The sequence below is a fragment of the Octopus bimaculoides genome, chromosome 25 (genome assembly GCF_001194135.2).
Source record: "Octopus bimaculoides isolate UCB-OBI-ISO-001 chromosome 25, ASM119413v2, whole genome shotgun sequence".
Classification (NCBI taxonomy): Eukaryota; Metazoa; Mollusca; class Cephalopoda; order Octopoda; family Octopodidae; genus Octopus; species Octopus bimaculoides.
The window spans coordinates 33,264,718-33,277,289 of NC_069005.1; the positions used below are offsets into that span (position 1 = coordinate 33,264,718).

Consider the following 12,572-nt stretch of genomic DNA (forward strand, 5'->3'; position numbering starts at 1 on the left):
ATATATATATGAACACACACACACACATATGTTACTATATAGAGGATACATGTTATAACATGCATATACACAAACACATGCACAGACAAGAAATATGCTTCTATATACACACACTCATACACACAAGCATATATATATATACACTCTTCCTTTCTTTGACATTCATACATGCGCATTGTAAATATAGGCATGGAATTGGTACATATTGGGCCTCACCGAGGCGATGACTACTGACCGAGACCTTTGGAAATGTGCTGTGCGTGAGAAGACCCGGCAAGCCAAGTAAGATCGTTGCCAGTGCCCCTGGACTGGTTCTTGTGCGGGTGGCACATGAGATGCACCATTTTGAGCGTGGCCGTTGCCAGTACCGCCTGACTGGCTCCTGTAGGATTTTCGAGCGAGATCGTTGCCAGTGCCCCTGGACTGGCTTGTGCGGGTGGCACATAAAAGACACCATTTCGAGCGTGGCCGTTTTCGTGCGGGTGACACGTAAAAGCACCCACTACACTCTCTGAGTGGTTGGCGTTAGGAAGGGCATCCAGCTGTAGAAACTCTGCCAAATCAGACTGGAGCCTGGTGTTGCCATCCGGTTTCACCAGTCCTCAGTCAAATCGTCCAACCCATGCTAGCATGGAAAGCGGACGTTAAACGATGATGATGATGATGATGATGATGATACACCACATAAAACGTTTTGCAGTTCTGGCTGTTCCTGTTCTAAAGCACTGGTGGTTGATTTGGTCTGTGCCTGTTGTTTATCCGGAAGTTTTGTAAAAAATTAAATCAGTACTTTACAATGTTAACGTTAATTCCCTCAGTCTTCAGATTGGGCAATGCCAGATGTCTCACTAATATATATACACACACATGCACACACTGTATATATATATATATATATATCAATATCTATCTATGTATGTATATCTGTAATGTTTCTGTTACAGTTGCAGTATGCCACAATCTTAGATATTATCAACAATCTTCTGCTCCATGTTGAACGAAACAGGAAGGTAATAGAATTCCTTGTTTTTTTTTTTTTTCATTACTTGCTCTCTCTCTCTCCATTCTTTTTCCCATTTTTAGATTTAAAACACTCCACATGCTTTGCGAGTCTTGTGTTTTATATTTGTCTACATTGTACATCTGTTGTTATGTGTCTCACATTGCATATATCATTATCATTATTATCATTATCATTATCATTATTATTATTATTATTATTAAAATGGTTAGCTAGCAGAATTGTCAGCTCAGTGGTATTTCTTCTTATTTACATTCTGAGTTCAAATCCTGCCAAAGTCAATTTTGCCTTTCGTCCTTTCAATGTAATTGACTTTCCCCATACCCCTAAAATTGCTGACCTTGTGCCAAAATTTCAAGACTATTATTATTATTATCATTATTATTATTATCACCAATGATAGTAAGTACTTATTGCGATAGGGTTCCCTTGAACTAATGCCCTGTCTTTCTTTGTCGGTGACAGCAAGCCGGTGAGAAATTACAAAGTATGAGGTTCCAACTTCAACTTTCCACTGTCGAAGATCAGCGGTCACCAATTCTTCTGCTCCAAGAGAATGTTAGGTAGGTTGTTGTTATAGTTGTTGTTGTTGTTTATAGCAATACATCATCTTCGTCATCGTCCATGAATGAAATATTTGGCTGGTTTCTGTTGGAGGAAAAGAAGTCTGCTGTGATGAAGGACGTTTGCATCAATGTTTTATTAATAAAGGGGAATTAAGAATTAAAGTATATGATGGTGATGATGGTGGTGGTGGTGGTAAGAGGATATTTTTATTGTTTATCATGTCAGAGTAGTTTTATTGTGTTTTGTGGGGCTTTTTTTCATTATCTTTCCTTGACCTTTGGATGTATCTAATATTTCAGAAAACAAGTTCAAAAGCTGCGCAAACTGGAGAAGGACCTTTATATGATCCACAAGGCTCTTGAAGATGAGTGTGCTGATGCAGAAAGGTCTGTGGTAGATGTAGATTGTACACACACACACACACACACACACACACACAAATGTATACACATTCATTCATGCATGTATAAATGTGTGTGTGTGTGTGTATAAAATTTAATTAGAGGATTTGTAAACCTCATGAAGGGATGGTTTCATCGTAGGAAACGCTGGTTCAATACCTGGTATTTTGGGAGATTGGGGAATTAATTTCCTTAAAATAATAGGTATATGTAAAAAAAAAAAACGTAGTTTATATTCATTTAAAAGAAGAAAAGAAAATGGAGATTAGGAAGTTAATAATTGTTAATTAGCAGCAAATTGGTCATCTTCACTTTCAGCCGTTTCAATTAGTGTATGTGTTTGTGTATGTGTGTGTGTGTGTGTGTGTGTGTGTGTTTTGGTATGTGCATGCATGTATGTATGTGAGTTGATGTGGGTATTTGTGTGTGTGTGAATATTAGTGTGGTTTGGTGTGATTATATGAATGTTTTGGTGTATGTTTGTATGAGTTTGTGGGTGCAGGTATAAGTTAACCTTGTAAAATTTAATATTGTAGAATTTAACAAGATTTCAATGTTGCTTGTCTGAAATATTGCTAATTTCTTATTTTATGCTATACATTGCCATAGCAATAGATGCATTGTCAGCTTCCAGAGGTGGGGTAACACTACTTCCTATCCTAATATCTTTGTTTCGTATATTTTACAGCTTACACCAACAGAGTAAAATAGTGGAGATGCACCTGTTTGAGTGTAAAGAACAAATCAATGGCTACAATGAGGAACTAACCATACGTATCAGGCAAGTCGCGCTTCATGTCTTCTTGTATTGATCGTGGTGAGGGTGGTGAGGGTGGTGCTGGTAATAGTGGACGAGTGGCTGTAATGTTTGTAGTGGTGATAAAAGTGGAGTCCTGTTTATCTTGGGTGATGATGGTGGGGTAGCTCTTGTTGTCATGGGGTTGATGTTGGTGATGACAGCGAGGGTAGAAGTGGTGGTGATTGTGGTGATGACAGTAAGGCGAGATGGTGGTATTTGCAGTGGTAGTTTTTGTCTGATCCATGGGCCACAACCATGGTGCACATGTCTGTGTTAGTCTTTGTCTCTTAGAGCATGCCCTGAATTAGGTAGTGTTTTTCTGCATATGTGCTGGTGACACGTAAAGGGTACTATCCAAACGTGATCGATGCCAGGGCCGCCTGACTGGCTCCCATGCCGGTGGCATGTAAAGAGCACCCACTACTAACGCCAACCACACTTGGAGTGGTTGACACAAATACATATCTGTTAAATTGGAAACCTAAAACGAACCCATAGCTCCCATCTCGGTTATGAGCTTGGAACCCTGATAATCCGTTACAGCACTTATCCAGCATACCTATTTGTTTAGCTCACCAGTGAATTAAACTCCCATACTCTGTATATGTGTTATATACACACACCTGCATGCACACAGTGAGATGTTCTCTATTACATACATTGTATACACACAGTGAGGTCTCCTATTTTATCGATAATATACACACAGTCAAGTGTCTTTATATTGTGTAATGTGAAACCTGATAAGCTGGAACAAATTGATCTTAGGTGATTGACTGCAATAAACCACACTGGACGTCTGTGTTAAACATAGCAAAATCCAGGCAAAGTTAACACACTGCAAAACAATTGTTCTGTCATGTGAGAGAATTTATTTAAATTTGCTGTTTGTTTGTTGTGTTTGGGTGTGGGTGTATATATATATATATTTGTATAGATACACATATATCACATCGAGTCAGACTGACCCTGTTTCTCCCCTCCCATTCACACTGTACCACAAACCTCCCAAATGTGACTTGTTCTGTCACAATGTACCCAGAAATGATCATCATCATCACCACCACCATTACCATTAATATAACCCTCCACACTCCCACCACTGCAACTACCAACACTACACCCACGACTACAACCATGATCACCAACACTGCCTCCACCACTACAACCTTCACACCACCACCCTCACTACTAACAACAACAACAACAACAACAACAGCTCTTTCAGTTCTACTGCAATCTAAACATTGTTGTTCCAAACATCACCACTTCACCACCATTGTGCAACTTTCTACTTGAAGTTACTTCTATATAGTTGCTTGAGCTGCTAGAAATAACAGCAAGTCTACCTCAAATCACACCCAGCTTTCTTAAAATGGATTCTTACTTTGAAGTGTATAGTTAAAAATATTTCTAATTATTTACTATTCATCATCATCGGAAACAAAATTAATTCTTTTGTACAACTGACCTAAATTTTATCCTTCTGCAGCTACGAAAGAAAGTCCAAGTTTTTCTTTGAAAAAATACTTCATTAATTCAAAAGATTTCTCTCACGCACACACTCTCTCTTTCTTGACATATATAAATCGCTTTCTCTCTTTCTCTCACACACACACACACACATGTATGTATATATATCATCATCGTTTAACGTCAGTTTTCCATGCTGGCATGGGTTGGACAGTTCGACTGAAGTCTAGGAAGCCAGGAGGCTGCACCAGGCCCCAATCTGATTAGGCAGTGTTTCTACAGCTGGATGCCCTTCCTAATGCCAACCACTCCAAGAGTGTAGTGGGTGCTTTTTACATGCCACTGGCACAGGGGCCAGAGGAGCTGACATCGACCACGATCGGATGGTGCTTTTTATGTGCCACCAGCACGGAAGCCAGTCAAGGTGGCATACACAAGTTTTTTTCATTCTCTCTCTGTTTATTTTCTCTTATTCCTTTCTGTTGAAGAGCGTAGTCTTGAAAAGTAAAAGACTTTTTCATTTTCCCGAGCATCAAACTAACACACTTGCTAATACACCTGTCTTCATCTTTGAGAAGGTGCATAGCTTAGTGGTTAGGGTATTCGGCTCACGATCGTAAGGTCATGAATTCAATTCCCAGCAATCCATTGTTTCCTTGAGCAAAACACTTTATTTCACGTTGCTCCAGTCCACTCAGCTGTCAGAAATGAGTTGTACCTGTAATTCAAAGGGGGCCAGCCTTGTCACATTCTGTGTCACACTAAATCTCCCTGAGAACTACATTAAGGGTTACACGTGTCTGTGGAGTGCTCAGCCACTTGCACATTAATTTCACAAGCAGGCTGTCCCATTGATTGGATCAACTGGAACATGTGTTGTCATCACCAACAGACAGAGTGCCAGTTACGTGTACAAATGTATATCCCTTTGTGTGTTTTCTTTTGCTGCATGTTCGTTTTTTTTTTTATTGTTGTTTGATTTTGAGATAATAAGCCTTAATCTCATATGTCCTTCCTCTGAAACTGACTTCTCACCTTTTTTTCTTCTGTGTTCCAGCTGTTACAAGGAAAGCCAGGTCCAGTCTAAATCCCAGCTACAGACCACCAGAGGTAAAACCTGTTGGGCCCCTGTTTGTTACTTTTAAAACTGGTGCAAGTTGGCTCCTCATGATAACGAGGATGAGAGGCATGGAGATGAAGAAGGAATGCTTCCCACAAATAAAAAAATAAATATGTACTTCTAGAAGTGACCCCTATAAAGTTCAGTCAAGGTTGACCCTTCACTAAATATTAGAGCAGATAAGATAAAGTAGCAGCAGCAGCAGCAGCAGTAGCAGTGCTACGCACAGTGGTGTTGAGCTATGGAAGATCATGTGCTTAGAATCTCTGTGCTGTATCTCTGGTTATAAAAGATCTCTTTCGGTCACAAATGACCATGGGACGGCACCTAGAAAGTTCCCCTCCAGGGCACAAGTCTGGGCAAGCTTGTTTGTGGAAGACAAACGGTTGCCCATGCATGGCCAGTCTCTCCTCCCATTTCCACAAATGTCATCCAAGGGGAAGGCCGATACAACTTGGCACCAGAGATGTCACAACTCATTTCTACAGTTGAGTGAACTGGAGCCATGTGAAATAAAGTGTCTTGCTCAAGAACACAACACACAGCCTGGTCCGAGAATCGAACTCACAACCACATGATTGTAAACTCAATGCTCATAGTCGTGGTGGTGCCTATGAAGTCTATAAAATGGTTGGTGACAGGAAGGTCATCTAGCCAAAAATGGAACATTCCAGTGGGACATTGTTCTATGATCCATCTGGAATGGGGGGGGGGGGAAGTAATGTAATTCTGAACAAAAACTGACTTGGATCATTACAACTTGTTTAACCCATTCTGGCTCAGAAAGTGGACATAAATGATGATGATGATGATGATAGCTATCAGTGCGTTTGTGTGTGTGTGTGTGCGCGTGGCTTGAGTAAAAGTACTTAATGTATGTTGTAGAGTGGTTCGTTTATTATGCTTTTATGCATGTGAGTGTCTGTGCGAATACGTACACCTGTCTTTCATATACTCCTTTACTTATAGCTCAGCATGCACAGGTTGTACGCAGAAATGAAGTGTGTTTTAAGTTTGCACGCTGGCGATTGACCGAAGCAGATGGACAACTGGGGATCGCTGATCTTGTTCTACGGAATTTTGTGTAAGTAACAAGATTTTCTCTATTGTCGTTGGTGTTCTGTTTTAAACGGCATTTCATTTCTGTCAATATCTCGGCTGATGTACAACAGCTCCAGCACAAATGTCCTGTCAACCTCAGCAAATGTATACATGGTACAGTTTCATAACACACCTATGTTAACGTGAGTGTGTAACTGAGTGAGAATGTTCTCCTCATAACGAGTGTATATATTGTGATTCTCTCTTACATGTGTGTATTATAAAAGACAGTTTCTCTGGTTGCAACAACTTGGTTGAAGCCAACTGGTGTGCTTTTCTTTTGTCTCTGCTATGCCATTTTTCAAACACTGTCCAACGTGAATTGATGTTAAATATATATATATTTTTTTCTCCAAAGACTTCATTGTTAGGAACAGGTTTTGCTTTGTTTACATGGTCGTCTTGGTTACATTGAAGGTGCTGTCATGCCAGAATGTCTCTGCTAACCTGGTGGTACCACAACTCCCCAGAAACAATGTGTTTGTGAAGTTGAGTTATTTGATTGTTTAAGGCCCTGAATAGAGTCAATACTTTCCTTGAATGAGAGGTTTTATTATCAGTCAGCCTGGGCCACCAGAAGGAGTTTGCCAGTCTCTAAAATGCTACATGTCTGCCCCAGTAAAACTGAGCATTATTTAGCATCATCTGTGTAGTATTCACTTTGAAACTCTTTATCCCCAGTGGCCCACTCTCACATATATGGTACCATGTTGTGAGGGGGAATAGGAACTGTTCTGTTACATTGGACCTTTCATTAAAGAACTCCTTGCCAAAATATAAATCCTAATCTCTACTTTCTAAAACCGACAAGCGTTCCAGTTGATCCAGTCAACAGAACAGCCTGCTCATGGAATTAACCTGCAGTGGGGGTTGAGCAAGCCCTCATCATTGGCTCGGCTCTCACTGCTTTACTTTCTTTCTCACTTTTCAGATATACTAAAGTAAACCGAGATAATGACACATGGTCCCACCAGTTGGAATTGGGATGGGTGCGCATGACTAACCTGATACCAAACCCTATTTATAAGGTCAGTTTATAAGGTTCAGTTTGTTGTGATTGTGGATTATAAAGAAAGTGAATTAAATGTGGATACTTGGTTGGAAATCTTTTAATTTTTAAGGAGGAGGACTACCTGTGACCTTTTTACAGGGTCTCAAATTAGGTCCTCCCTTTTGTTGTCTCATAGTCATAGGTGAATTTAATTATTTATTCCTCATTCAATCTTAAATTAATTTAGTCTTTGTTAATCTCCATAAATTACGTAATCCCCGTATAATCTTTATTAATCTAAAGTTTGCTACTCAAAACAATTCCACCACCACCACTACTACTACTACTGCTGCTGCCCCTATTCTGTCAGTGTTGTAATCTGTTCCTTTCTGTGTTCTAGGATGTTCTTGTACCACGAGATCCACTGGGTACCGAAGGGGAGAACAAACAGATGGCCCTTCGTATTTTCTGCAGTGAACGTCCTCCTGGTATGTATTTTAAAGAACTCTTTTACAGAAGTTCTATTGATTTGGGGTGAAGATTCCTTAAATCTGAGTATTAAATTTAATATGTTGCCCTGTGTAGCCCCGCAACCTCTGGATTGTTCAATTCGACACTTCCTTTTATGGATGTTTATACCACAAGTTATTCATACTATCACACACACACAGCTGGTATCCATATAGTTTTTGTCTAACAAATTTCACTGAGAAGACATTGTGGTCAACTTATAATTGTGGTAGAAGACCCTTGCTCAGAATCTCACTCTGTAAAATTGAACGAGGAATGTTGTGGCTACAGAGAAAAACTTCTTAACCCCACAGAACATAACGGCAACCTTCTATCCACTAGCGTAGCTAGAGTGTGTGCCACCCGGGGCAGCCCTTCCATTTGCTGCACCTGGATCCCACAAAAAAAAAAAAAACACATATTGCCTACAACAGAACCAAAAGTGCCACCCCTACAAAAAAAAAGAACACATATTGCCCACAAAAGTGCCTCTATCCCCAACTTATATTAACCGTTTAAGACCGAACATTTCTTTTGCACTCTCTGTTGTCAGGAGATATTTCAGAGTCAGTGTTTGCTCCATCATCTGCCCCACCATCACCATTAATCGTCATCGTCATCATCTTGTTAATCTGATAATCTAATGTCTTCACTTGTTTGCTTACATCCTCCTTCTCTTCTTCTTCTTCCATCCAGTTGGAGGCATTGCCGTGAAAGAACACTTTGAAGTGAATGTGGTGCCGCTACAGATCCAACTGACTTACCAGTTCTTTAAGGCCATGATGGTATTCTTCTTTCCAGAGCGCAATATAGATATCGATGATCAACAAGGTTAGTCTACCTCAGTGACAACAACAATAGCAACAACTATGACCGCTGCAGTCTCTACTACTACTACTACTACTACTACTACTACTACTACCACCACAACAACAAAACACCAGCATCATCATCATCATTACAACCAATACCATTATCAAAATAATAACAACAACATCACAACTATCACCACCACCACCACCACCACACGCATCACCACCACCACCACCACCACCACCACCATTAATGTAGTATCTGTGTCTGTTTGTTGTAGAGGTGGAATCGGACGATGGAGGTGCTTCACTGCGTCGTAAAACAGATAAAAGAAGCTCTATGAGAGAGAAGAGAGACACATCAAAGAAGACAGCTTATGGTTCAACTTCCACTGATGACATTGACAAGATGAAGGTCACACACTCTTTCTCAATCTCTCACTCTATCTTCTTTTATTCTTTCTCTCTCCACATATATGTATCTCTCTGTCTACCCTATATCATCATCATCATCTGTCCATTCTTAATGCTGTCATGGGTTGGAAGAGTCATTACAGTTTGAGTCGGATCGTATCTGGAGTTTCTTACCTTCCCACACACTTTGAAGGACCATATCTCCTTTGGTCATTTCAGTTTTGGCTATTATTCTCTCAGAACATTGACTTCAACTGCTAATTAGGTCACCTAGACAACAAAAACTATTGACTAATTCTAGGGATCCATCCAAGCATATAAGAGGATTTATTTTCTGAGAGCTCTTCATGCTTATCACACCTGTGCACTTGGTGTTACCTGTCCTGTGATTCCACTATACCTCTTGTGCATTTCCTGTGTATTCAGCATTATTATTTCCCTGATGGCAGCAGGTATCTGTCTTGTCTCATCCTCATCATCATCATCATTTAACAATTATGGTTTCACTCGGTTTGACAGGTCTTCACAAGCACAGCATTGGAGTGTCTGTCAGGTAGCAAACTGGTACAATTGTTAACTCAAATCGGTAAAATGCTTAGCGGTATTTCGTCTGTCTTTACATTCTGAGTTCAAATTCCACTGAGGTTTACTTTGCTGTTCGTCCCTCTTTATTTGTGTGTGTGTGTGTGTGTGTGTATGTGTGTGTGTGTGTGTGTGTGTGTATGTGTGTGTGTGTGTATATATATATATATATATATATATATATATATATATATATATACACACATATTCGTACATATATGTGTTTGTGTTTCTCTTTCTTTCTCTCTATTTGTGTGTGAATATACAGCCATACACACACATGCACGTTTGCATGGGTGTGTATGTCTGTGTGCATGATACATGCATATCACAGCCACCACCGGCCCGTCTCTATTGTTGTCATTGATGCTGATGATGCAGTAATATTATCTTTCAGGAGAGAGCAGCCAACAACAACACATTTCTCTACATCAAAATACCTGAGGTGTCACTTAAAGTTAGCTACAAGGTATAGTACCTTCACTTACTACCACCACCACCACCACCACCACCACCACCTCCTCTCTCTCTCACGCACACACCTTATATATATCAAGTTAAATGTCTATGCAGATAATGTAGATAATTATTAAAAAAATGTTTCTTGCACACCAGGCAATGTCACCGTGTGACATTTCAATGATGAAGGCATTTTCTTACTTTAGTAGATTTGAACTCGTGACCTCTCTGCAAGACCTTCAATATTTTATCCACGCTGACATTTCCCCTCTACAATAGCGGAATGCTCATTGTGAAGCACGTATGCACACGCACACACACCGTTGTGTGTGATATAATTTATGTAAATATATTAGAATTTTCACATCAACTGGTACGCAGTATTGTACATTTCTTTAAAGATTCTCTCATCATACTTCAGCAAATACAGTGAAGTCTATGCTTCGCTGAGGAGGTATAATAATATTGAAACATGCAGAGAATTATCTCCAATATGATGCATGATTATTGCTACTCCTACTTGTATTAAGCATTGTTTTACACCCGTGTGCCCTCCCCCCTGTTGCTAATCCTTACCTGTTTTTCACATGATGGATAGATTGAGACAAACAGACAGACTCTGTTTAACTGTAAAACTGCATAAATAACTCAAACGCCTGGAGCTTTGTGCATAGCACTCATTCACTACTGTGACTGGGGGGAGGGGAGGGGGCATAGGGGTGGTCCACCCCGGGTGGCACTTTTAAAGGATTTGCTGTTGCATGTGCAGCTGGCTTACATTCGCATACCTAAATGTTTTGTAGAGCCAACCTTGACTAACTTGTTGTACTCATTGACTTGTTGTACTCACTGAGATGTTGTACTCACTCAGTTGTGTGTGTGCATGTGTGTGAAAACATCTGTTTTATAATCACCACCTGCATAGAGATAAGACTCCTCAGGGAATAAAAGTGTTTTCAGTTCAAATTCACGAAACCTGTTTCTCTCTGTTTGTCAAGTGATACATTCTATTGGAAACTGTCCCATTTCACTCAAACTGTGTTGATGGAATTGGTGGGGAATAATTTGAGGAATTCTAGCATAATAAAATTATATTGCAGTATAACATTTGACTGGCCTTTCTACCGGATGACATAAAGATTCAACTGACACAACTAATTATTGGCCCTTTAAAAGGTTGTTGGTCTTAGAACACACACACACACTGTGTACCATGTGTCATGTACTACAGCATTTATTTTTATATGTACGTGCACACATGTACAATTTGTTTTGTATGTGTTCCACTTAGGCATGGTGATACTTAGTTAATATTTATAGTTAATATTTCACTTAGCTATAGTGATACTAATAACCTGGTGTTGAAACTCAATATACATATGCTTCAGAATAAGGCATCAGCTGAGTACAGAGTGGTAATATGTAAATTAAATAAATGACAAAGAAACAGGGAGTTATGCAATGCACTTCATTAGCTTACAGTTGTTTCTGCTATAAGATGCAATGCACTTCATTTTTGAAGCTCCAAGGAAGCTGTAAGGTGATGCACAATCACTCTTCTCTGAGTGCACTGCATCTGTTCTTTTGTTATTTTTAAACACACACACACACACACGCACTCACACACCTTGATTAGTTGTGGTTTATAGTAAAAAAAAAAAGACCTCTCAGTTATACGGTATGGTGAGGTTGTATAAATAAAATTTAATAAACAATCATAACAATTCTATGTTAGTATTAAATTCGTGTGTGCATGTGTGCCCCCCCCCCCACACATTTGCTTTAACTGGTATAGCATTAAAACATTGTTGCACTGTCATCGTTTGCCAGGGAGAGAAAGAGAAAAACATTGAGGACCTTCACGACTGTAACCTGGTGTTGCCAACCCTGGAGTACCACAACTGTATCTGGACATGGTTTGACCTCCTCATGTCTATGAAGAACGACAGCAAGAAGATTCTACTGGCACAGGTATTGCAGTTTTCGCATTGCTGCTATGCGTACATGGGTGTATGTGAAGGTAGAGCTAACACGTGTATGTGTGTATGCATACATGCATGTATTTATCTATCTGTGTGTATGCGTGTCTGTGTGTGTAATCTAATCTTTCCCTGTAACCATTGTTTTATTTCATCTCACTGTAAACTGTTGCATTTCTTTGTTCAGGCCCTCCGTCAGAAGTTCCATGTACGTGCACGGGCCCCTAATGAAGTACACCTGACTGATGTACAACAAGAGGAAGATAAAGCTAAGATGCTGCTGGGAGCCAAGCTGCTGGTGTGTACTTTGCTTTTATTTATTATATAAAGAGAATACATATAT

The 12,572-nt window shown here is 39.8% G+C and overlaps 1 protein-coding gene across 1 annotated transcript in view; it reads left to right on the forward strand.

The window, feature by feature from the left end:
• Positions 1–12,572, forward strand: part of LOC106869079 (protein hobbit) — a 214,183-nt gene that overhangs the window by 196,898 nt on the left and 4,713 nt on the right. The window contains exons 48-60 of the mRNA XM_052976734.1: positions 945–1,010; positions 1,487–1,584; positions 1,888–1,974; positions 2,678–2,770; positions 5,319–5,371; positions 6,351–6,465; positions 7,414–7,510; positions 7,874–7,961; positions 8,680–8,814; positions 9,077–9,210; positions 10,189–10,260; positions 12,081–12,221; positions 12,417–12,527. Of these exons, the coding sequence (XP_052832694.1) occupies positions 945–1,010; positions 1,487–1,584; positions 1,888–1,974; positions 2,678–2,770; positions 5,319–5,371; positions 6,351–6,465; positions 7,414–7,510; positions 7,874–7,961; positions 8,680–8,814; positions 9,077–9,210; positions 10,189–10,260; positions 12,081–12,221; positions 12,417–12,527 (1,290 nt within the window). The remainder of the gene's footprint in view (positions 1–944; positions 1,011–1,486; positions 1,585–1,887; positions 1,975–2,677; positions 2,771–5,318; positions 5,372–6,350; positions 6,466–7,413; positions 7,511–7,873; positions 7,962–8,679; positions 8,815–9,076; positions 9,211–10,188; positions 10,261–12,080; positions 12,222–12,416; positions 12,528–12,572) is intronic.